The following is a 25325-nucleotide window of genomic DNA, read 5'->3' on the forward strand; positions in this document are numbered from 1 at the left end:
GAGTCTGTCTTAAAAAAAAAAAAAAAAAATTGGTATGAGATTAACTGGCATTAATGAGGGCCATTCCTCGGCAGCAGACCTGTTGTATTTATGATCAACAGTGTGAGATTCTTGCTTTCAAAGGGCTTCCATTCCAACAGAAGGAATGATGGCAGAAATGTTTTTTCTTCTTTTTTAAAATTTTTTTTTTTTTTTTTTTTTTTTTTTTTGAGACAGAGTCTCGCTGTTGCCTAGGCTGGAGTGCGGTGGCGCGATCTCGGCTCACTGCAGGCTCCGTCCCCCGGGGTTCACGCCATTCTCCTGCCTCAGCCTCCCGAGTAGCTGGGACTACAGGCGCCCGACACCTCGCCCGGCTAATTTTTTATATTTTTAGTAGAGACGGGGTTTCACCGTGTTAGCCAGGATGGTCTCAATCTCCTGACCTCGTGATCCGCCCGCCTCAGCCTCCCAAAGTGCTAGGATTACAGGCATGAGCCACCGCGCCTGGCAAAATTTTTTAATTTTAATAATATATTTCATTTTACTCAATATATCCAAAATATTATCACCATATGATATAAAAGCCTTATTAATGGGAATGTTTTACATTATTTTTTGTGCTAAGTTACCAAAATCTGGTATATATTTCACATGCATAGCATAACTCAATTTGCACTAGCTATATTTCAAATGTTCAACAGTCACATGTAGCTAATGACTATTATATTGGACAGATCTGAATATAGAGTTTTCCTGAAACTTAAAGATGTTTCATGTGGCTAGCACTCAGTAAGTGTGGACAAGAGAGGCATGAGATGAAGCTGGAGTGGGACAGGCAGCGATAGATCACACAGGGCCTGGTAGGCTTGGGAAGGAGTTTGGATTTTATACTAATGGCATTAGGTCACCTCCTACAAGAAGTCTTTCCTAATGTCCCAAAAAGAGTTAACCACTCCATTTCTTCTGCCACCATGGCTTTTGATGAAAAACCCAATATGGCACCCAGGATTCTTTATTATATCTTTTAGTACATACATGGCTGATTTCTCCTCAAGGGCAGTGAATATGTCTTTAGTCATCTCTTTATTCCCAAGGCCTGGCACACCTCTTAGCGTATAATAGGTACTATATGTTTATTGGAAGAGTGAATGAGTGGGGGTGTGAGAATGGATTCCTTCAGATCTATTTTCCAGCTCATTAATTCTCCCTCTAGCTATGTCTCATCTGCTATTTAACACATCCCTTGAGTTTTTCATTTTAACAACTATGTTTTCATTTCTAAAATATCTGTATGGGTTCTTTTTCAAATTTGCCTGGTCAATTTAGAGTTTCTTGTTCTTATCTCATTTTGTGATTCTACATTTCATATCTTTAAATATTTCATAGTTATTTTATATTCTATACCTAATAGTTCCAATGTATCAAGTGCCTTGGGATCTAAATCTGCTGGTGATTGATTTTCCTGACTCTCACTCATGGTGGCTTATTTTCTTCTGTATCTGATTTTCTTCAGTTGTGAGTTCATATTTGTTCAATCTTAACCTGTCCTGCTTTAGCAGTGGTTTTCAAAGTGTGGTTCCTGGACCAGCACAATAAATAGCACCTGGGAATTTTTTAGAAATGCAAGTTCTAGGGCTGGGCACGGTGGCACACACCTGTAATCCCAGCACTTTGGGAGGCTGAGGTGGGCAGATCATGAGGTCAGGAGTTTGAGACCAGCCTGACCAACATAGTGAAACCCCATCTCTACTAAAAACACAAAAATTAGCCAGGCATGGTGGCATATGCCTGTAATCCCAGCTGCTCAGGAGGCTGAGGCAGGAGAATCGCTTGAACCTGGAAGGTCGTGGTGAGCAGAGATTGCTCTACTGCACTCCAGCCTGGGCGACACAGCGAGACTCCATCTCAAAAAAAAATAATAATAAAAAATAAAAATGCAAGTTCTAGAGCCCCCATCCCAGACTTGCTAAATGAGAAATGCTGAAAGTGAGGCCCAGTAACCTGTATTTGACAAGCCCTACAGAAGATTCTGACACACACTGGAGTATGAAAACCACTGCTTGCAAGATAATTTGGTTTACCTCTTTAGGAAGCCAAGGAGTGCTACTGACCAGCAGCCACTTTAGTTTTTATTTTTAATTTTTTATTGACTATGCTTTATAAAAGGACCAGCAGCCACTTTAACTTTTTGGGGCTGGGCTTAACCTAGAGTTGCAGGCTCAGCTCTCCTGTGCTGCTGCTGGCCTAAGGCTGTTTACTGGCTGTAGTGCTGGTATCATTTGCACTCAGGGCAATCTTGTCTTCGGCACTGTGTTCTCCACTGCTTTTCCCTCCTGTTCCAGCTCAATATAATTTTGTGGGAGGAGGAGGGGAGGGTTGAAGGAATTGTCTTCAAAGATTTCTGTAATTTACAGTGAACCCAAAAATTACATTAAAAGTCTGTGTTATCCAGGATCGAGCTGTTTTACCATGGGAAAGCCCATCAGAGTACCCAACCCTCCATATGGCCAGAAAGAACAACTCTGTCTGAATACACGAGTTTCAGGGGCTGCTTGTACCTTCACTCATTAGGGTTAAAACATGGTCTTAAAGCTGGAGGCCCCCTCTGACCTGACAGCTCCAAGTCCTGCGGACTCTCGCGCCCAGTAATCACCTCCACGGCGAAGCACTGTTCCTGCTCCCGCAGGCGGCTATAGGTCCACAGCAGGCTCTGAAAGTGCTCCCACAGCTGGACACGCTGCCCCAGGTCTGGGGGCCGCAGCCTGGGGGCAGAGCCAGAGAGGACGGGAGAGACCACGAGAAAGCTGGTCTCTCCCACACCCGACAAAAGGACCAGAGTCCCAGCTCAGCGTCAGAGCTAGGTGAGCCCATGTGACCTGCCCACACAGCTGGGAAAGCAGGTCAGGTTTCTGGCCGAGCTCTAGCTGTGGAGTGGGGCGGGATAGGCACGGAGCCAGAAGGCAGGCAGCTGAGCAAATCACCTCACTCCTCAACCTCTGTCACACAAACACATGTCATACAAAGCCAACTAGAGAGAGCCAGGGTGGTGCTTAAGCTTCTCACACAGAAGCCACTGCACATAGAAAGGTCTGGTCTATCATCAGGGCCCTACACCGGGTCGCAGCCATCTTGGATGCTGGCAAGGTCTGCACTAGCCAATGTGGTTCATGTAACAGGCATCTGCCACCTGCAGCATTTGCCACTGAAACCATGACCTATCTGGGCTAAAATGACTCATGAAACAATGTTTGTGCGTTTGAGAAATGCCTCGATATGGGTAGTTGCTCACATAGCTACAAAACTCTAAAGTCCCAGAGGTTCACACTCTGCAGCTTCCCAATCCATCTTAGAGAATCAGGGGGTGGTGATACCATGAACTTCTCTTTTCTAGGTCTACATTTCAACTACAAGCCTTTTCTGGGGTCCCTCCCACCTCAGTGTATACTCTGAACCATCATTCTCTTTCCCCAAGTTCTTTACTGTGGGCCCAAAGACAGGCTTTAGGATCTGTCTCCTGAGAAAACCTTCACAAGACTGTATGAGTGTGCACAGGCTTATATTTTTCTGGAGAGAGAGTCTGAAGCTTGAGAAGCCAGAGAGGACTAGTTTCTAGTCCTTACACTAGATGTGTAATGACGGGCGACGATATTGAGAGAATGGAAAGAGCACTGGACTGAGAGTCCTGAGCTCAGATTTCCAATCTGGATGTGGCCACCAACCAGCTGGATGACCCCAGGCAAGTGAGTTCCATTCTCTGCTCTGTTTCACCAGATATAAAGTCAGAGGGTCGGACCAGATGGTCTCCAAGGTTCATTTGAGCTCTGTTTCTCTGACCTAGGGACCCAGCTGGGGGCAGTGTGTGAAAAATGACAGCTTCACAGGGGCTAGGCACACGCTGCCTGGCCCAGCGAGGGTGCTCGGCAAAGGACAGAGGGGACCAGCTTTGAGGACTCACTCCTTTTGGATAAGGTGACCGTCCACAGTCACCAGCCCGAAGTGCACTTCAAACAGGTCCTTGAGCATGTACAGCTTCCACCGCAGGTCCCCCCCGCTCTTGGTGTGGTCGCCATTGATGGCAATGAACAGGCTTTCTCCAAACAGGTGAAGGACATACAGGGAGTTGCTGTTTTCCATGGAGAAGCAGGTGTAGGTGTCTGAGAGCTTCTCCAGCATCGTCATGGAGGAGATGATGACCGGGACTAGGAGGCTGCTGAGCTGGTCCTCTAGGGCAGGGAGCTCTTCTTCCTCATTCTCTGACTGCCCGAACTTCAGCTGGAGACTCTCTTCAAACTCCTCATCCGTCCAGTAGAAGAGGACCTCTGTGCCCTGAGTGGTCACCAAGAAGCACTTCGTCTTGGTAAGGAGCACGGTGGAGCGTCCAGACAGCCAGAGGTTCAGAAAGGGCTGCAGCAGACAGACTCGGTGACTGCTTCATCGGAGAGCAGCACAATATCCCTGGTCCTGCAAATGCGGATCGCGGCACGCACAGCACCCCGCCTGCAGGACAGAAATGTTTTCTAAACTGAAAAAGGGGGACTACAGGTGCCTGCCAGACCCTCCATATACATACATCCCCATATGTCTGTGTCTAGAAGTGAGAGACACCATTATTTCTGTTTTCTGATTGGCCTTTTTATTGTTTTGAGGCATTGTCTCCCTTTGTTGCCCAGGCAGGAGTGCAGTGGCTTGATCTTGGCTCACTGCAACCTCTGCCTCCAGGGTTCAGGCAATTCTCCTGCCTCAGACTCTGGAGTAGCTGGAGTTACAGGCCTGCGCCACCACGCCTGGCTAATTTTTGTATTTTTAGTAGAGATGGGGTTTCGCCATGTTGGCTAGGCTGTTCTCGAACTCCTAAACTCAGGTGATCCACCCCCCTTGGCCTCCCAAAGTGCTGGGATTACAGGTGTGAGCCACTGCGACTGGCCAATTGGCCTTTCTTGTTGTACTGTTCTGTCCCTTCCAGGTAAGACAGGTACATTTTCTAATAGTAAGCTCCTGTGTCTTAAAAAAGAAAATAACATTCATTGAGTGCTTACTTTATGCCAGGCACTGTGCTACGGGCTTTATATAAATAATTACCTCTTTGAAAACAGCAAAAACAACAAAAAAATTACTTCTTTGATTCTTTTCTAAAAGTTCCTTGAAATTGCCATGGACCCTCCCATTCATGCATGTGGGGAGAAAGAGGCTCAGAGTCGTTGAGTACTTGGCCCAGTGAGTAAATGGTGGAGCCAGGATTTGAGAGCAGTTTTGTGGACTCAGAAGCTTCCATCCCTTACAGGGGTGGTGAAGAAGGCCTTTCTGAGAGGCCCAAGAGGCCCCAAGGCAGAACAATCCAGCCAAGCCCATCCCAAATTCCTGTCCCACAGAAACCAAGAGAGATAATAAAAAGACGGTTGCAGGGTTGTCTTGCCCGTCCTCTGTCTCTTGCCTGCTCTCTCTAAGGAATTCAGAGCCTTCCCATCTTGAACACCTGCGGCAGCTCCAGAATTTCCCCATGGGACAGGCTTACTGAGAGCCGTCTTGTGAAGGGGGTAGCCCTGGACTTGCCTGGGAGCTGTGTCTGTGTAGCAGGTACTGTGCTTTCAGGAAGATGCAGGTTTTGTTGGGGGAGAGTGTTCTGGGGACTGTGAGGGGACTGAGCCTGCTCCTGAAGCCATCTCCTTTTTATTTTATTTTATTTTTTGAGACAGAGTCTCGCTGTGTCACCTAGGCTGGTGTGCAGTGACAAGATCTTGGCTCACTGCAACCTCTGTCTCTCAGTTCAATCGATTCTCCTGCCTCAGCCTCCTGAGTAGCTGGGATTACAGGTGCCTGCCACCACGCCTGGCAAATTTTTGTATTTTTAGTAGAGATGAGGTTTTACCATGTTGGTCAGGCTGGTCTTGAACTCCTGACCTCAGGTGATCCACCCGACTCGGCCTCTGAAAGTGCTGGGATTACAGGCATGAGCCACTGCGCCCAAAGCCATCTCTTGGCAAAATACTGCTGAGCATTCAGACAGAACGGAATTAGGAGAAAGAGAAGGAACCAGCATTGATTTCTTGAACACTCTGTGCTAGGCACCTCATGCATTTTGATTATACTAGGCTGTGAGTGAAGAGTTGTTGCCAGAATCTAAAGTGTGTTCTGAGAACTTGGCCAAATGTAGGGTGACCATATGATTTACCATTCAAATTGGGGACACTTTGGGGGTGACAAAGGGATTACTATCAATAATTATGCCCGATAAAGGTATAAACTGGGATTGTCTCACTTAAACTGGGAGGTATGGTCACCGTAGGCCGAAGGGAAGTAAAATGGTCCTCTGTTACTGATTATCTGTTACTGTGTAACAAATCACACCACAATTTAGTGGCTTAAAACAACAGTCTTTTTATTATATCTCTTAGTTTCTGTGGGTCAGGAATTGGGAGAGGGCTTGGCTGGGTGGTTCTGACCTGGGGTCTCGCATGCATTATAGTTTGGTGTGGGTGGAGCTTCTGTTTTTCTCTCTCTCCATTTAGTCTCAGGGTCACTCTGTGTAGTGAGTCCACGTGGGGAGTTGAGAGCAAGTATTCTGGCGAACAAGCTGGAAGCCACGTTGCCTTCTGTGATCTAGCCTCAGAAGTTATACGGCATCTCTCCCATCCCTGTAACTTGTTGGTTACAAGTGAGTCACAAGCCTGCCTAGAGACAAGGGCGAGGGAGGACATAGACTGAATTTCTTGCTGGGTAAGGCACAAAGTTATGGAACGAGTATGTGGAGTGGGAGATATTGTCGTGGCCACCTTATAGGAGCTCTGCCATGGATGCAGACTGGCCTTTTCTAAGAGTCATCAGTTTGGTTATCTGCAAACGTGACTGAAGAGCGTGGGGTACATCAATGCCAGGCAAAGTTTCTGAGGGAGTCTGGCTCAGAGGGGGAGGCCTGGAATACGATCCTAGTTTATCAAGGGGAACATGGTCAGTTACCTTGCAACTTTGGAGAAAGAGTGAATGGAAGCGTCCCTCAGTAGGGGACATTTAGGAAGGGGATTGTCACAGAGCCAGGGCTGGCATTGTCCAGGGCACAAGTTCTTGGTTGCGCTGGCCCAAGCATCATCCCCATTTCCTGGGTAAGACTGTCCTCCCAAAACAGAGGGGGCTTCAAGCTGCTCTGTGATAAATGCTTTTTTTTTTTTTTTGAGATGGAGTCTCACTCTGTCTCCCAGGCTGGAGTGCAGTGGTGCAATTTTTGCTGACTGCAACCTCTGCCTCCCAGGTTCAAGCGATTCTTGTGCCTCAGCCTCCCAAGTAGCTGGGATTACAAGTGCCTGCCACCATGCCTGGCTAATTTTTGTATTTTTAGTAGAGATGGGGTTTCACCATGTTGGTCAGGCTGGTCTCGAATTCCTGACCTCATGATCTGCCCTCCTTGGCCTCCCAAAGTGCTGGGATTACAGGCGTGAGCCACCGTGCCTGGCCGATAAATACTTCTTAATGCTGTTGTTTATTCTGACTCCCTCCCACCAAGCAGTGCTGTGACACCGTGGATCCTCACGGAACTTGTGCCGTAGGGAAGCACGTGCTGGTTAGGCTGATGGAAGTGCTCCATTCTGCTGGTGGGGTATTTACTGTGCTCTCCGATAATAAATGGATCTTCTGCTATGCGTCAGCCTTGTAAGTTTGGTCAAAGGGAGTCTGTCACCGCCTTGTGTGCAGACAGATCCCAGATATCTTGTGGTGGATTCACCTCATTGGGACCTGTCAGTGTGGCCAACCTCTCTTCCAGAGTGGCAACTTGCATTTCCTTGCTTATCTTTTAAGAAGCACCATAGGAATTATCACCCCATTTTATAGATGAGAACACTGAGGCTCAGAGAGGAGGAATGTCTTGCCCCAGGTGAGCCAGCTGGTCAGGGTACAATTGGAATGGAAACCCAGGTATGGCTGAAACCAAAGCTGGCACTCTCCATGCACAATTTCCAAACCCCCAAAGCTCTGAAAATCTAAAGCTTTTTCATGAGATTGGGGCAAGCATTTGATGGCAAACCTGATATGAATTGGATGTGAGGTTATTTATAGTCTTTATTTTGTCCCACTTAGCATGAATATTTATACATTTTGCTGCAGAAAAACGAAAGGGTTTATGGAATATTGCTCCAGAGCTCACTGGCATGTCACCTGATATGCGGTAGATCCACTCGAAAACCTTTCAGGAATCCAAAGAATTCCAAGTTATAAAGCACATTGAGGCCGGATGTGGTGGCTTCAGACCTGTAATCCCAGCACTCTGGGAGCCCAAGGCAGGCAGATCACCAGAAGTCAGTAGTTTGAGACCAGCCTGGGTGAAACCTCATCTCTACTAAAATACAAAAATTAGCCAGGTGTGGTGGTGGGTGCCTGTAATCAATCCCAGCTACTGGGGGAGGTTGAGGCATGAGAATCGCTTGAACCCGGGAGGCGGAGGTTACAGTGAGCCAAAATCGTGCCACTGCACTCCAGCCTGGGCGACAGAGTGAAACTGTGTCTCAAAATAAATAAATAAAATAAAATAAAATAAAATACATAAATTGATAAAGCACATTGAGCCGCGAGGATTTCAGATGAGAAATTGTGGAGCTGTGCTGCCTGTACCAAACTTTTCTGTCTCAGTTAGGCAGAGGTCACTACCCTCATTTTGAGATGAGGAAGACTGAGGGCAAGGAACATGTGTCCCAGGTAGGACGGCAGCCATTTTATCATCCTGTTGGAGTGTGTGCCAGGAGGAAAGGAAGCTTTTGAGTCACCAGCCCACCCCAGCCTCCCAAGAACCTTGTTGTCTCAGCAAAGTTTCAGAACTAGAAAACCTGGAAAGATTAAAGCCCTGAAGAATGCTGCAAGTCCCCCGGGAAGAAAGGGAGGCTTTGCTGTGCATTCCAGTGGTCAGCATTCAAAATCATTTTTTTATTTCAGCTGCATGTACACTCACCCATCACAGGACCAGTTCTCAGAATAGAGAGGTACCTGTTGAATCATCCACCCTACTTCCTGCCTCGTGTGGGCATGTCTCCAAGTGCTGAGCCATCCGCTTCGCTGCTGTGGCCTGAGATATATCAGGATTTGCAGGCCTGGCGACAGGAGACAAAATAGATTCCCATTTCCTTCGGAACCATTTAGCTAGTTTAGAGAGTGTTTGACTGTTTCAATGGGATGAGCAATAACCAGGCCTCTCCTTGGCTCCTTCTCTCTGCCCCATATGTTTTCTTCTGTTGGAAGCTGGGATTTGGTGTCTTAGGGCCAAAGATAAACACTGATTTTGGCTCGATCTGGCCGCACAGCTGTGGGCTAGTAGGTGCCCCTCTCTGAACCTCAGGCCCCCGCTTTCTGCAGCAAGTGTTGTTCTCATCTCTGTTCTTTTTTTTTTTTGAGACGGAGTCTCTGTCTGTTGCCTAGGCTGGAGTGCAGTGGTGCGATTTCAGCTCACCGCAACCTCCATCTCCTGGGTTCAAGCAATTCTCCCCGCCTCAGCCTCCCGAGTAGCTGGGATTACAGGTGCCTGCCACCAGGCCCGGCTGATTTTTGTGTTTTTTAGTAGAGACAGGGTTTCACCATGTTGGCCAGGCTGGTCTTGAACTCCTGACCTCAGGCGATCCACCCGCCTCAGCCTCCCAAAGTGCTAAGATTACAGGCATGAGCCACCGCGTCCGATCTCTCATCTCTTCATACCACATGCCTTGGTTCCCACTGCCCCGGCAGGTACCTGGAGAGCCTTGTGGCTTGGGGCCGAGTGACCGCAAGGTGATATTTAAGGTGGTCTCATGGAGCAGTCTGACATCACTGTAATGCAAGCAGACATCTGGGGAGTCAGACTGCCTGAATTTGAATTCCAGCGATTTAAATTTTTACCACTGTGGTGCGACCTTGGGCAAGTTGTGTGACCATTTGAGCCATAGCTTCTTCATCTGTAAAACAGATGGAATCATAGTGTGTACCACTTCAGGAGGGAGGGAGAATGGAATTAGGTCAGATTATATATGTGACATGCTTAAGGCAGCGCCTGGCATGCAAATCAGCCCCTGATACATGCCAGTGGGGTTACTCTGGTTACCAGAAACTTGGAGGTAGGGGGCTTTGTCTGGGGCAAGATCTTGCAACATTTAAAAAGCAATCACTGGCCGGGCACGGTGGCTCATGTCTGTAATCCTAACACCTTGGGAGGCTGAGGCGGGTGGATCACGAGGTCAGCAGATCCAGACCATCCTGGCTAACACGGTGAAACCTCGTCTCTACTAAAAATACAAAAAATTAGCCGGGTGTGGTGGCGGGCACCTGCAGTCCCAGCTACTCAGGAGGCTGAGGCAGGAGAATGGCATGAACCCGGGAGGCGAAGCTTGCAGTAAGCTGAGATCACGTCACTGCACTCCAGCCTGGGAGACAGAGAGAGACTCCGTCTCAAAAAAAAAAAAAAAAAAAAAGCAATCACTGGTCACTTGTGAGGAACCAGGCCCTGGGTTGGTCACTCAGCGTTCAGGGGGAGACCTTGCCATGCTATCAAATAACCTAGAGTCTTTTTTTTTTTTTAAGATGGAGTTTCACTCTGTCGCCCAGGCTGGAGTAGAAGGTCACGATCTCGGCTCACTGCAACCTCCGCCTCCCGCGTTCAAGTGATTCTCCTGCCTCAGCCTCCCAAGTAGCTGGGATTACAGGCGCCTGCCACCACACCCGGGTAATTTCTGTATTTTTAGTAGAGACGGGGTTTCACCATGTTGGCCAGGCTGGTCTTGAACTCCTGAGCTCAAGTGATCCACCCGCCTCGGCCTCCCAAAGTGCTGGGATTACAGGCGTGAACCACTGTGCCCAGTCAAGTAACTCAGAGTCTAATGGGGAAAGTAGATGTGGCTAATCCAGGGGCTGCAATACCTATAAAGTCCTTAATTAAATATATTTTGCGTCTGTTTAAAAAGCAGATTTCACCTAAAAATCTAGTTTTTTGGCTTCTCTTAAGATCTGGCAACACCGGGCTGGCCTTCCTGCGATACGAGAAGAAGCTGGAGCTGAACAGGAGTTGCCCCCTTGGCCAGGGGCTCTCTACTTTGCCTCAGTCCCCACTACTCCCTATTGCACCAGATTCAAACTTCTTCATAGTCATGCATGTTTGCCGCCGGGGCCTTTGGGAGTTTGCTGATAAGTTGCAATGCAGTGCTGTGGGTGCTGTGAGAGCACAATGAGCAATAATAACTCAGCCTTGGGCAGTCAGGAAAAGCTTCCCAAGGGAGGCGAAGTCACAGCTGCTTCTCTATAAAACCTGCAGATGCTGCTGAACACCCTCATCTTTATGGCTCAAGGACATGAATAAAGGACGCAAAGTCAGAGCTCACGAGGAATCTCTGGCATAAAGCGACTGAGGCCCAGTGACTTGTCTGGGGTCACACAGCCTGCTGATGGCAGAAGTGGGGCTAGAACTAGGATTACTAACCAGAAACCTCTCTGGACTACTTTCCCTAGAATCAGAGCTGTCAACCAGAAACAGTTCTGGGCCACTGTACCTCCCCTGTCTCTGGATTCCTGGGGAGTTAGGAGGATTTGTACTCTGGAATCTTAGACTTGAGTCCTGTCTCTGCCACTTACTTGCAGTATGACCTCAGGTGAGTCACTTCCTTTCCTTGAACCTCAGTTTCTTCATCTGTAAGGTAGGGCTAAGGATTCTGACCTCAAAGGAGTGTTCTGAGGGCCAAACATTGGGAAAGTGGACAGGGGGCAATCTCAGACATCTCATTAGCTCAAGAGGACTCTAGATATGTGAGGGTCATTTGATTGTTGACAAATAGCTACCTTCTCCAAGTAGATTTTGTTACCATCTGTTTAACAGTGACCTTGAAGGGGATCCATCCCCCACTTTGCCCTTGCCAGTCCCTTTAAGGAGCACGCATGGCCTTTGGTCAGGCTTGGACCCTGGAAGGGAATGCTTTGGGATTCTCTGACTTTGGGTGTGAGCAGGGCCCTGGATACAGAGCCCAAGGATTCCCCTCTCCTGGGAGGCTCCAAGGTCACAGCGGGTACTGGGGTAGAGTCGGGAAGGAAGCAGAATTTCCTGGGCAAAAGAAATGTCAATAATTCTTTTGTTTTCTTCAAGGCACCTACCTGCCTATCTGGGGCTCCCCTTAAATCCCATGTCTGTGGCTGGAACTATTGAGACTCCCCTACTTTGAGGAGGTCCCACTGTCCTGAGTTCAAATCCTGACTTTTCTCCTTATTAGTTGAGTGTGACTTTGGACAAAATTTCAAATTCTTCTGAACTCCAATGTCCTCATCTACAAAATGGGCCTCTTAGAGTACCCATTTGGTAAGGTTTAGTTGGAATTAAGTGAGATTATGTGTGAAAGGGTTTAGCACAGTGCAGAGCTCAGTCAATGCCCGTATTACTGTGATTGGAAATCAGAATGATTGCCACCCATCGTGTTTGTATAACACTTGACCATTTCTAAACTTATGCTTCTCTTATGCCATTTGATCTTCGCAATGACTCTTTGAGGTGGCCGGTGCAGGGATCATGACCTCATTGCACAGATGAGACAACTGGCGCTCAGAGAAGGCAACAGTTTACTGAAGGTCACACTGCTTGAGTATGGCAGAGTGGCAGAGCCAAGTTCAAGTCCTGTTCTTTTTTTTTGAGACGGAGTCCGGCTCTGTTGCCCAGGCTAGAGTGTAGTGGCACGATCTTGGCTCACTGCAACCTCCGCCTCCCGGGTTCAAGCGATTTCCTGCTAATTTTTGTATTTTTAGTAGAGACGGAGTTTCACCATGTTGGCTAGGCTAGTCTTGAACTCCTCACCTCAAGTGATCCACCCGCCTCGGCCCCTCAAAGTGCTAGGATTACAGGCGTGAGCCACCACACCTGGCCTCAAGTCTTCTGAGATGAAGATTAAACAGCACCTTCCACAGGGCCAGACCCGACCAGACCAGACCAGGCTTTGACCACGTGGTTGGGTTGTTCCCTGGGTGCTTCATATCTCCCAAAAACTGCTTGGTAGAGAAATAATCCAGAATGCTGTTTCAAACCCTTTTTGCCTCTGTTTATACCCTGAGCCTGTACCACCTCTAGGGGCGAAGAAACTTCTTGCTCCGTGGCGTCAAACGGACTTTTCCTTGCATTTGTCCTAAAAGGACCTCAGCAGCCCCTCCCCGTTGGGTCCGTCAAAGCACTCTGCCAGAAGGTCTGTGTGTTCTTCACTATGGCCACATGATGGCGCTGCTCCACAACTCATGAAAAATCAGGCCCAACCCACCCCTCACCCCCTCCCCCCGGACTGCATTTCTACGCATCAAAGATCAATTAAACACCTACTATGTGCAAGTCACTGTGACTGCTCCGGGGAGGGCTTCAGTTATTCAATACTGTTATGTTTAGCTATATTAATAATAGCCGTAATAACATCGGTACAGGGCTTCATAGTTTATTGAGCAATTTACGTGGATTATCTGGTTCTATCTGCCAAGCAGTCCTGATGTGTTAGATCAGGTGGGTCTTTCTGTCCCACTTGAGGAGGAAACTGAGGCACGGAGGGTGATAGAACTTATGTAAAGGCACAGAGGAGAGAGGCACATGGTAGGCATTTGATGAATTATAGGTGGTGGATGGAATGAGGCAGACCCAGGCATCTATCTCCTCCAGGTTGTTATTCATCCGTGAGGGCCGGGATTGTATCTTATTTGTTTTTCCATCCCCACTACTAGCACAGCTTCTGACTGAGGGCTTCCACAGACCTCTGTGGCAGGGAGAGGAGAGGCAGGGGGATTCCCTGTAGGCTGCAATGCCGAACAGCTCCTGGAAGGCTCTCTGAAGGTGTGCAGGCTGGGAGAGGTGGCTTCTGGGCTGGAGACAGCAAAGAGAGGAGGTCACCTACCTTCACCGTGTAGCATTTGCAGGACATGAATGACTCACCGTAATTCAGCCCCTGAAGGCACCAAGTAGCTGAGTGGTCAGGATGATTCATTCATTCATTCAACAAACGTTTTCTGGGTGCCTGTTACATGCTAAGCATTAGGAATACCGGTATGCAAACACAGCCTCTGTCCCCCTGGAGCTTCCAGAGCAGTGGGGGGAGATGGAGGGCAAAGAGCTAGCAATGAGGTTTGGTTTGAGTTGCCCAGAAGTCTGTACTGAGTGCCACGGGGTAACCAAGTCTAGTGGCACAGGGTGAAGGCTACAAGAGGAGGAGACCTTTTGCAGGATTTGAAGGATGAAATGAATTTGCAGATTACCAGACAAAGAAAGGTGCGTGAGGACTAGGGGAAGGAAAGCGTCAGGGGCAGTGGGGTGTGTACGGGCAGGAGCTGTCAAAGGGTGTCAGTGATGCGTTTGAGGATGGGTAACAGATGCAGTAGGAAACACAGTGGTACCAGCAGGGAGGGCCTTGAAAGCTATCCTGGGGACTGTGAATTGCATCTCGTATTTGTCAGGGAATCACCATGCTGGGAGCTGTGCTAGGAGCTCAGAGTTCCATGGAGAAGGTGGGCAAAGAAAGGCCCATGACTCATGTTTACTGAGCCTTGACTATTTTGCGGTGCTAAGCACTTCTTGGGCCTTGGTTTATTGTCTGTCTTACAAGGCAGGTACTGTGATCATCCCCATTTTATAGATGAGTAAACTGAGACTTGGGATGCTGACATAAGTTTTTCCCAAGGTCATAAAACTGGTACTAGTGGAGTCAGGACTTGTCTTTTTTGTTTTTTAATGGTCACCTTTACTAAAGCTGAAGTGTATGGGTTTTTCATGGATGGGGTACAAAATTCAAAAATTCAAAAAGCTCAAAAAGTCCCAAGTGAGGTTGCTCTTCTTTTTTTTTTTTTTTTTGAGACGGATTCTCGCTCTGTTGCCCAGGCTGGAGTGTAGTGGGATGATCTCGGCTCACTGCAACCTCTGCCTCCCGGGTTCAAGCGATTCTCCTGTCTCAGCCTCCTGAGTAGCTGGGATTACAGGCACGCGCCACCACGTCTGGCTGATTTTTTGGTATTTTTTAGTACAGACAGGGTTTCACCATGTTGGTCAGGCTGGTCTTGAACTCCTGACCTCGTGATCTGCCCACCTTGGCCTCCCTCCCTCCCCAGAGGCGACTACTCTTACACTTTCTTGTATTTTTTATTTTCTAGAGACTTTGCCTGTTTGTTTTGTGAGAGGTGTTTTATATAGACATAAGCACAAAAGGCAAGACAAGACAAGTGCCTGTTAACTACAAACATGGGCTTTGGGAAGAGCCAGTGTGGGTTTAGATCTTGACTTTTTTTGAGAGCTTGACAAGTGTCACCATTAAATGATGGTTTGGACAAAGTGTGGGCGGGCTTGGAGGGTGGGATGAGGATGGCAGGGGGTAGGGACATGGACATCAAGAGGTCTGTGTGCACAAGTGTGATGGTGTGGGCCTGGACTGGGGGTGAGGTGATCAGATGCGGATAGGAAATGGGGACTGCAGAGGCCTGGTGAGAGACCGAGCAGGGACAAGGCAGGGGAGAGCGGCTGCTGTGGGGCTGTCATAGCTGGCAGGCGTTTGGCAGGGCAGAAGGCACAGTAAGAGGAAGAGAGGCAGCCTGTGGGCTTGGCTTGGGACAGCCTCTGTAAGGCTCATGCTGACTCTGGAGCAGTTCCAGCCCAGCATGCCATGCACACGAGCTGGGAAGCTGGGTGGACTGGGCCGGGAAGGAGGCCATGGGCTCAGGAGCCCGGGAGGTCTGGTCCCAGTGCCCAGTGCCCAGTGGGGATTCTGGGCAAGCCAATCCCTCTCCAGGCATCTGTGCAGGTCAGTGCCACATGGAAGCCACTCGTCCCTGTTGGTCTTCACTGTGGAGGGAGAGGCAGGGAAAGGCTTGGGAGATGCCGGGCTGGGATGGGCTGGGGGCTTGGAATTCCTCCCCAGAGGTTTTCTGGGCGGCATCTGAGCAAGTGTCCACAGTGTGCAGAGCTCTCCCAGGTAGGATGGGCACCCGTACATGCATGCATATGTGTACTTTACATGTTATATATAATACAATGTAATACATGTTATATATAATACAATGTAATACATGTTATATATAATACCATGTAATACATGTTATTTTGCTTGGTTCCCACTTCCCCTTTTAGAAGCCAGTTGATGTATAATGAGTTGGAGTCCTCTTGTTCTTTTTGATGCACAAACGGCTCATTGAGGATCCTAAGTCTGTGCCCCAGTCCCCATAGTCTGTTCACTTCCTGGCTTCTCGGAAGAACAAGATGCCCCCGGTTCCTCTCGTTCTTTCCCTGCCCCACTCCTAGAATCACCTGTTTTTCCAAGGAGCCCACGTTTTCTTCCCTGAGAAATGCTATTTGGGTGGGGGAGAGGGAGGGAAGCAACAAGCTGTGGGGGAAGAGCCTCGATCTGGGCAACCCCTTTGCTCTTGTGACCTCGAGCAAGTCCCTCGGGGCATTAGGGGACCAGTTACGTCCTTTCTAGACTCATCTGAGGCCAAGAAGATGTGGGAAACATCCATCCTGTGTGCCTGGGGGCTGGAATGGCACAGCCCCAGCTCTGCCCCTGTGTGGCTGTGTGATTCTGGGTTTCTTAACCTCTCTGAGCCTCAGAGTCCTCATCTGTGAGATAGCAATAACATGAGGCTTTTTTTTTGAGACAGGGTCTTACTCTCTTCCCAGGCTGAAGTGCAATGGCATGATCATAGCTCATTGCAACCTTGAACTCCTGGGTTCAAGTGATCCTCTTGGCTCAGCCTCTCAAAGTGCTGGGATTACAGGCATGAGCCACTGCATCTGGCACGTGGACATTTCTGACTTATCTCAACTAGGGAAGGTACTCAATAAGTGCTAATTCCCTTCTTCCTTCCCTTAATTATTTGACTTCAGTACCCCAGGAAATGAGGACTGGGATATTGGATGGTTTGGGAGAGGAGGAAAGAGGTGTCCAGGGAAAAGGAAGAAATTGGGAAATAGAAGACCATGGACAAATAAAAGAGGAGGGATTAATTCAGAATAGGGAAGACAGGCCAGGCGCGGCGGCTCATGCCTGTAATCCCAGCACTTTGGGAAGCTGAGACAGGCGGGTCACGAGGTCAGGGGTTCGAGACCAGCCTGGCCAATATGGTGAAACCCTGTCTCTACTAAAAATACAAAAATTAGCTGGGCGTGGTGGCACTAACCTGTAGTCCCAGCTACTCAGGAGGCTGAGGCAGAAGAATCTCTTGAACCCAGGAGGCAGAGGTTGCAGTGAGCTGAGATCGTGCCACTGCACTCCAGCCTGGGCGACAGAGCAAGACTCCATCTCAAAAATAAAAAAATAAAAAAAAAAAAAGAAAAGAATAGAGAAGATGATTTTAATCATCAGAGCTTTCCAATAAAGAAGGCTCTGGCTGCTTGGGGGAGGTTGAGAGCCTCCTGTCATTAGAGGTATGCAAGTAGAGGCTGAGGGATTGTGAGCCACACAGTTGTGTTTGTGAGGACTCGCACTGGCCAGGAGGTAGATTCCTTCACTCAGCAAACTTTGGGAGAGGGTTGTCTTTGCCTGGTCCTGTAATGGGGCAGGGAAGCCAAGGTGAATAGGACACCATCCCTGGCCCTAGGGAGCGCCCCGCCCAGGAAATAAGCTAATCACTGAGATGCTTCTACTCTGCAGTTCTGCGCTTTGAAGCATACAAGCCTTGGAGGGAGTTGGCTGGGGATTTTCAATGTGCGCCTTTTGGTATTGATCCACTGGAGTTGGAGCTGGCTGGGGAACGGCAGGAGGAGGACGCCGCAGTATTATTAGTGCGGAGGACACGCTGTAATCTGTCAGTGTCACCCCGGTTGCAGCTGGCCAGGAACCATCCTGCTGTTAACGCCTCCCTTCCCAGCAGCCATGGAGCACACAACTTGTACGGCACCCGCCAGTGCCTCCACCTCTCCCTGTAGGAGGGAGAGTGTGGGTATTTATTCTCTTTCTGCATCTCCCTGGCATGAGTCCTCTTCTCCAATCACACTAATTTATTCAGTGTTTCCCAACACACCTTGGGCATTCCTACCTCTGTACCTTCAGTTACCAGAATTCCCTACCAGCAGTGGTCACTCCGGTCCATTCATCCATCCACCTGTCCATCCATCCAATCATCCATCCATCCACCCACCCATCCATTCAATCATCCATCCATTCATCCGTCATCCATCCATTCCCCCATTCATCCATTCAATCATCCATCCATTCATCCATCCACCCACCCACCTTCCATCCATTCAACTTTGCAATCCGCTTCAGTTCAACTCAATTTAATTCACCTTTATTCAATTCATAAGGTTACTGGGCTTTGCCACGTACCACACACATGTGATAAGTGAGGCATGCCTCTGCCCTCAAGGAGCCCATGGGAAGAATCTTTCCCATTCTCCATGGCCAGCTTTGCATCTCACCTCTGTTAATCCTTTGCCAGGCCCTTCAGCAGAAGCAATGGACTCTGAAGGGCTGTCCTGTGAGGAGAGTTCAGTTCTGGCTTTCATGAATTGCAGAGGACAGAGCTCAGACAAGGAGAGAGGCAAAGGGTGGGGAGGAGGTGAGAGTGAGATGAGCTAGTGGGATGGGGATTTTGGCTTTGTGGAGGGAGCTGCGTTCAGTTAGCTGTGAGTACTCAGCAGTGTATTGGGGGATGAAGGGAAAGAGAAGGGGGCAAGGAAACCACTATTGGAGAAGTGGGATAGTGTGGTGGTGAGGAGGTGAGCTCTGCAGCCAACGGACTACCTGGCTTATTGTCTCAGCTCCACCATATTCCTGCTGTGTGAACCTGGGCACATATCTTAACATCTCTGAGCCTGCATGTCCTCATTTGTAAAATGAGGATAATAAGACCTATCTCACAATGTTGCCTTTAGCATTAACACATGCAGTGCTTAAATTAAGGCGTGGCACAAAGGGAGAGCTTAATAGATTCCAGCTGTGGTTGTGACTACTCCTATTACATACCAGCTAGTATGCCAGGAGCTTTCATTCCAGTGTGTCCTCTGAGCTAACCCTATGCGGGGGTTATTGAACCCATTTTGCAGATGAGGAAATGAAGACCGAGGGAAGCTATCTCTTGAGCACGTCACGCAGCTGGCGAAGGGTGGAGCAGGGCTTCAAATGCAGACCTTTCCAACTCCACTGTCCCTGCTCTCCTGCGTGCCCTTTCCTGCCTTTTCTCAAGGGGTGAGTGCTCTGAGATGCAAAGATTGGAAGACTTCCATCCCAGCTTCTGCCTGGGGTGCTCTTTTGGCCTTCTCTAGTTGTAGCCCTGAATTGTTAATTACTGTTTCATGTGTGTTTTCTCTGTTCCCCAGAGACCATGAGATCAAGAAAAAAGATTTTCTGCTCCACGGCAACTGAAGTGTTGACTTTGACAGTGAAAGCTACAGAGTGTATGATGTTTCCCTTTTTGCCTTGCTTGCCAGGAAGCTTGTGCTTTTTGTCAAACTGCTTACTTCCCCTTTCCATGGTTTTGGTCTTCTACCTTTGACAGCCTTTTATTCACGAGTCTTACTGTAAGCTGTTCTACTTATAGAATAAGCTGAATAAATAGAAATTGAATTGAATGGAAAAGGATGGGTTACAAATTACAAGTAAATAATTCATTTTATATTTAATTTAATTAATTAATTTATTTACTTTTGAAACGGAGTATTGCTGTCACCCAGGCTGGAGTGCAATGTTACGATCTCACTGCAACCTCCGCCTCCTGAGTTTAAGTGATTCTCCCGCCTCAGCCTCCCAAGTAGCTGGGATTACAGGTGCCCATGCCCGGCTAATTTTTGTATTTTTAGTAGAGATGGGGTTTCACCATGTTGGCCAGGCTGGTCTCGAACTCCTGACCTCAGGTGATCCGTCCGCCTTGGCCTCCCAAGTGCTGGGATTACAGATGTGAGCCCCTGTGCCCGGCCTACAAGTAAATAATTCAAATAAAATCACGAGCTTCAGGAAAGAAAAATGCCTTTCTTATATCGGTCCATTGCCACAGTATTTAGCCCTGAGCCCTGGTTCTGGCTGGGTGAAGTTTGCATGGAAAGCCCAGTGGTGATTTTCCCTGTTGTGTCTGGATCAGTGGCTCTCCTTCCACCTAGAATATAACCCAAAGGCCTTCCCTTTGGATTAGAGCAGCGGTCCCCAACCTTTTTGGCGCCAGGGATCAGTTTCATGGAAGACAATTTTCCCACATACTGGGTGGGAAACTGTTTCTCCTCACATCATCAGGCATTAGTTAGAGTCTCATAAGGAACATGCAACCTAGAGCTCTCTCATGCACAGTTCACAGTAGGGCTCACCCTCCTGTGAGAATCTAATGCTGCTGCTGATGTGACAGGAGGTGGAGCTCAGCTGGTAATGCTCCATCACCCGCTGCTCACCTCCTGCTGTGTGGCCCTGGTCCAAGGCCCAGGGACTAGGGACCCCGGGATTAGAGGACTGACCCCTGCCCACCTCTTCCACCTTATCCTGTGTAACTTTTCCCCTTGCTCACCCAGGATAACTACTTGAGTCATCTTTGAGATGTTCTCACAAGCCAGGTTCTTTTCCTGCTCCAGAAAAGAGGCTTTGTGGCTGGGCCTGGTGGCTCACACCTGTAATCCCAGCACTTTGGGAGTCCGAGGCAGGCGAACCACCTGAGGTCAGGAGTTCGCGACCAGCCTGTCCAACATGGAGAAACCCGGTCTTGACTAAAAATACAAAATTAGCTGGGAGTAGTGGCACAAGCCTGTAATACTAGCTACTCGGGGAGGCTGAGGCAGGAGAATCACTTGAACCCGGGAGGCAGAGGTGGTGGTGAGCTGAGATCGTGCCATTGCACTCCAGCCTGGGCAACAAGAGCAAAAACTATGTCTCAAAAAAAAAAAAAAAAAAAGAAAGAAAAAAGAAAAAGAGGCTTTGCATGTGCTGTTCCCTCTGCCTGGAGCCCTCTGCACTCTCCCATCCCCTGCTTCTGCCTGGCTCATCCTTCCTGCGCTTCAAATTTCTGCTGAAAGTCAGCATCTTAGGGAGGCCTCCCCTGACTGCTGTGTTTAAAGGGGTTGTGGTAGCTGGTCTGCAAAGACAACTCCCAGTGCTTCCTGGCCTCTCCTGTGTGTGTTGCTGTTCCCATCAAGAAATAGACTCTACTTCTCCTCCTCCTGGAACTGGGCCGGGCCTTGGGCCTGGCTTTGGCCAATGGAATGTGGCAGAGGTAATTTACTGAGGCTTCCGAGGTGAGGCCTTCAGACTGGCAGCTTCTCCTTCCTGCCACCTGGAACCCAGCTGGTATGCTGTGGGAAGCCCATATCACATAGAGAAACACTACGGGAGAAATGGGGTGTTCAGCTCAACAGCCCAGTTGAACCTCCAGCCAACAGTCAGCATGGACTCCAGCCATGTGCATTGCATGGGCCAGCCTGGCTGTTGCAGCCCAGGTGAGCCCCTGAATGACTGCAGGCCCAGCTAACGTCATACGGAACAGAAGAACCACCCAACTGAGCCCACAGAACTGTGGGAAACAATACAATGGTATTGCTGTTTTAAGCCACTAAATTTCCAATAATCTAAAGAGAGGTTAATCCCTGTTAAATTTCTCTCTTTCTCTCTCTCTTTTTGTTTTTTTTTTTAGAGAGACAGGTTCTCACTACGTTGCCCAGGCTGGAGTGCAGTGATTATTCACAGGTGCAATCATAATGCACTGCAGCCTCGAACTCCTAGTCTCAAGCATCCCTCCTGCCTCAGCCTCCCGGGTAGCTGATATTCTAAAAATCGTTGCCCTAATGCACTTACTTCATAGCATTCACAATAATCTATAATTATATAATTATTTGATTCTTAACTTGCTAATTTTCCCTTTTTCTTTTTCTTTTCTTTTCTTTTTTTTTTTTTTGAGACAGTCTTGCTCTGTTGCCCAGGCTGGAGTGCAGTAGCACGGTCTTGGCTCACTGCAATCTTCACCTCTCGCATTCAAGCAATTTTCCTGCCTCAGCCTCCCGAGTAGCTGGATAACAGTCATTATCTGTAGCCATGGCACCAAGACATCCTTAGAATGTGGTGGACTGGATTACAGGCATGCGCCATCATGCCCGGCTAATTTTTTGTATTTTTAGTAGAGACGGGGTTTCACCACGTTGGCCAGGCTGGTTTCAAACTCCTGACTTCATGATCCATCCGCCTCAGCCTCCCAAAGTACTGGAATTACAGGTGTGAGCCACCACACCTGGCCAATTTTCACTTTTTTCCTGTAGCACATGGGTTACAGAAGGCTGGAACCATGTTTGTCTTGATTGCGGCTATCCCCAGCATTAAGCACAGTGAATGGCATGTGGTGGGAGCTGAATGAATGAATGAATGAATGAATGAATGAATGAATGCAAGGCATCGGAGTGGTCTTGAAGTGTTCCTAAGAGCTAGTGTAAGTCTCTGTGGCTGGAGTCCAGGCTGAGATAGCACCAGAAAGGAGATGGGTATGGCCTACGTCTCAGTTCTCTGGGGCTTTCACAACTCAGAACTGTACAACATTCCCTGATACCACCTCTATAACCCAGACCTCCACACCCCTGCCAGGAAGAATCACCCTTTTCCTTCTCCTTGCCCTTCTGTATCCTGCACAGCTCTCCATTAGGGGACCCAGGAGGTCTCTGTGCATGCTCGTGTGTATAGATGATGGAGGCAATACAGACTAATGGGTATGAATGAGGGCTCTGGGTGCAGAGATCCACATCTTTGAACCCTAGTCCACCACATTCTAAGGATATCTTGGTGCCATGGCTACAGATATTGAGTGTTCACTCACATAGGACGTGGTGTGTAAGTGTGAGCTTGCATTACTATTGCCATGTGCCAGGCACTATTCTAACGTCTTGAATTCATTTACTTCATACAACCTTATAAGGTGGTTGCTATTATCATTCCCCTCTTACAGATGAGGCGACTGACATGTGGATAATTTGCCCAAAGTTGCAGATCTGAACCCTGCCAATGTGGCTACAGAGCCCACCTTCTTTTTTTTGTTTGAGATGGGGTCTCTCTCTGCTGCCCAGGTTGGAGCACAGTGATGCAATCATGGCTCACTGCAGCCTTGAACTCCTGGGCTCAAGTGACTCTTCCACCTCATCCTCCCAAGTAGCTGGGACTGAGGGCATGCACCACCATGCCCAGCTAATTTTTGTATTTTTTGTAGAGACAGGGTTTCACCATGTTGCCCAGCCTGGTCTCAAACTCCTGAGCTGGCGCAATCCACCCAGCTTGGCTTCCCAAAGTTCTGGGACTACAGCCGTGAGCCACCGCAGTTGGTCCAGAGCCCACCTTCTTAACCCTCATACTGCCTCTCTCGTTCTCAAGATAGAACCCTCTTTCTGCCTCTCTGAGCCTCAGTTTTCATACCTATAAATGGGATAATAATGCCTGTTTAATAGGGCTATGATACCATGATCTGGCAGTGCCTGACACATTGTAGAATCTCAATAAATCCCAATTTGCTGTGGCAAGATAGATGAACAGACTTCCAACCAAGGAGGGCTTTGAAGCTTTACTGTGAGGGTGCTAGAGAGCCGCTGAAAGTTTTCGAGTAAGACAATGACATAACGAAGCTGTGGCTTAGCTCCAGTCCTACTTTTCCTGGCTCTGTTCCCCCACCAATTAGCTCTATGCTGCCTGAGGTTGGTATCTGAGCTTCACATCCCTGTCTTACCTCCCCGTGAGGTTCTGAGATTTGAACTGTTTCAGGGTCGTGACAGGTCATCCCAGGCCTGGAATGAATGGGGTGGGAGGGATGTTCTTGGTCTTGTGGGTCTCATCTCAAAGGGTTGCCTCAGAGATCCTATCTAGGGCCTCATTTCTGTCTCCACCTCCAGCCCTACTGACTGAGAGAGATGCCTGGGTTTCACATGACTGACTTCGTATTCCCCTTGGAATCCCTTCCGCAGCATAGTGGATGAGGTGAGACAGAGGCTGGTAACTCGGTGGAAGAGGGAGGAGGGAGAAAAAACAAGGGAACCAGAGCAGGAGAGAGTGGGAGACAGGGGGACAGAGAGAGAGAGTGGTGGAGAGAGGGCGAGCCAGAGTGAGGGAAAGATGGGCTCACTGCTTCAGGGCGGGGCGCACCTGGTGACAAAAATGCGCCACTTGATCTTGTGCTGTGTTCCCTTGTTCTGACAGATATGGTGAGGCCATCTGACCTTGTGATGTGTTCCCTTGTTCTGACAGATGTGGTGAGGTCATCTGACCTCGTGCTGTGTTCCCTTGTTCTGACAGATGTGGTGAGGCCATCTGACCTCGTGCTGTGTTCCCTTGTTCTGACAGATGTGGTGAGGCCATCTGACCTCGTGCTGTGTTCCCTTGTTCTGACAGACGTGGTGAGGTCATCTGACCTCGTGCTGTGTTCCCTTGTTCTGACAGATGTGGTGAGGCCATCTGACCTCGTGCTGTGTTCCCTTGTTCTGACAGATGTGGTGAGGCCATCTGACCTTGTGATGTGTTCCCTTGTTCTGACAGACGTGGTGAGGCCATCTGACCTCGTGATGTGTTCCCTTGTTCTGACAGACGTGGTGAGGCCATCTGACCTCGTGCTGTGTTCCCTTGTTCTGACAGACGTGGTGAGGCCATCTGACCTCGTGCTGTGTTCCCTTGTTCTGATGGATGTTGTGAGTCTGTGTCGGTGCACACACATGCACATGTGGTTTGTGTGTCCACACAGATGCGAGCGTCTGTGACATAGCATGCACCCCGTCTGCTGGCCTGTGCATGGAAGTGCACAGATGGGTCTCCAAGGACCTAAGGACTCAGCATGTGGAGAACCATGTGCACTGGCCTATATACATCCTCAGCCCCAGCGTCACCTCCTCCATGTGCCTCGCCCCCCCATTCATTCACCCTCCTGCCCCTGTGGTGGCATTATCACCTTTCTTGGTCAGTCTCTGCTTACCTGTCCCTGTCTCTGCCTCTACTGAGAGCTTCCTGCAGGGAAGTCCACATCCTTGTCATCCCTGTACTCTTGGGAGCAAGATCAAGGCTTGGTGGGGTAGGTGATCAATAAAGGCTGATGACTGATTGAGTATATTTGTGTGAATGGATCTACTTCCAGAAGTGTGTGTGGGTGTGTATGTGTGTATGTGTGTGTGTGCACGCACATGTGCACACATGGGAACATGTATGTGGCCATACACACATGCACATGCACTGTGGGGTGTGGATGTGTCTCTAAGATGTCCATGAATGAGCCTCTGGGCACACACCATGCCCACAGATTGATGCAGTGATATGCTGGCAAACGTTTAACAACCGGCTCTTCATTGGAAAACAAAAAATGCCCTGGGGCCAGGCGAGGTGGCTCACCCTGTAATCCCAGCACTTTGGGAGTCCAAGGAGGGTGGATCACAAGGTCAAGAGATGGAGACCATCCTGGCCAACATGGTGAAATCCCGTCTCTACTAAAAA

The 25325-nt window shown here is 48.8% G+C and overlaps 1 protein-coding gene across 1 annotated transcript in view; it reads right to left on the reverse strand.

The window, feature by feature from the left end:
* Positions 1-7555, reverse strand: part of LOC129023165 (BLOC-3 complex member HPS1-like) — a 13459-nt gene extending 5904 nt beyond the window's left edge. Inside the window, exons 1-3 of the mRNA XM_054469692.1 lie at positions 7502-7555; positions 3935-4383; positions 2595-2741 (exon numbers count right to left, since the gene is read on the reverse strand). Of these exons, the coding sequence (XP_054325667.1) occupies positions 2595-2741; positions 3935-4383; positions 7502-7555 (650 nt within the window). The remainder of the gene's footprint in view (positions 1-2594; positions 2742-3934; positions 4384-7501) is intronic.
* Positions 7556-25325: the final 17770 nt, after the last annotated feature.

Source organism: Pongo pygmaeus, chromosome 23 (genome assembly GCF_028885625.2).
Source record: "Pongo pygmaeus isolate AG05252 chromosome 23, NHGRI_mPonPyg2-v2.0_pri, whole genome shotgun sequence".
NCBI lineage: Eukaryota > Metazoa > Chordata > Mammalia > Primates > Hominidae > Pongo > Pongo pygmaeus.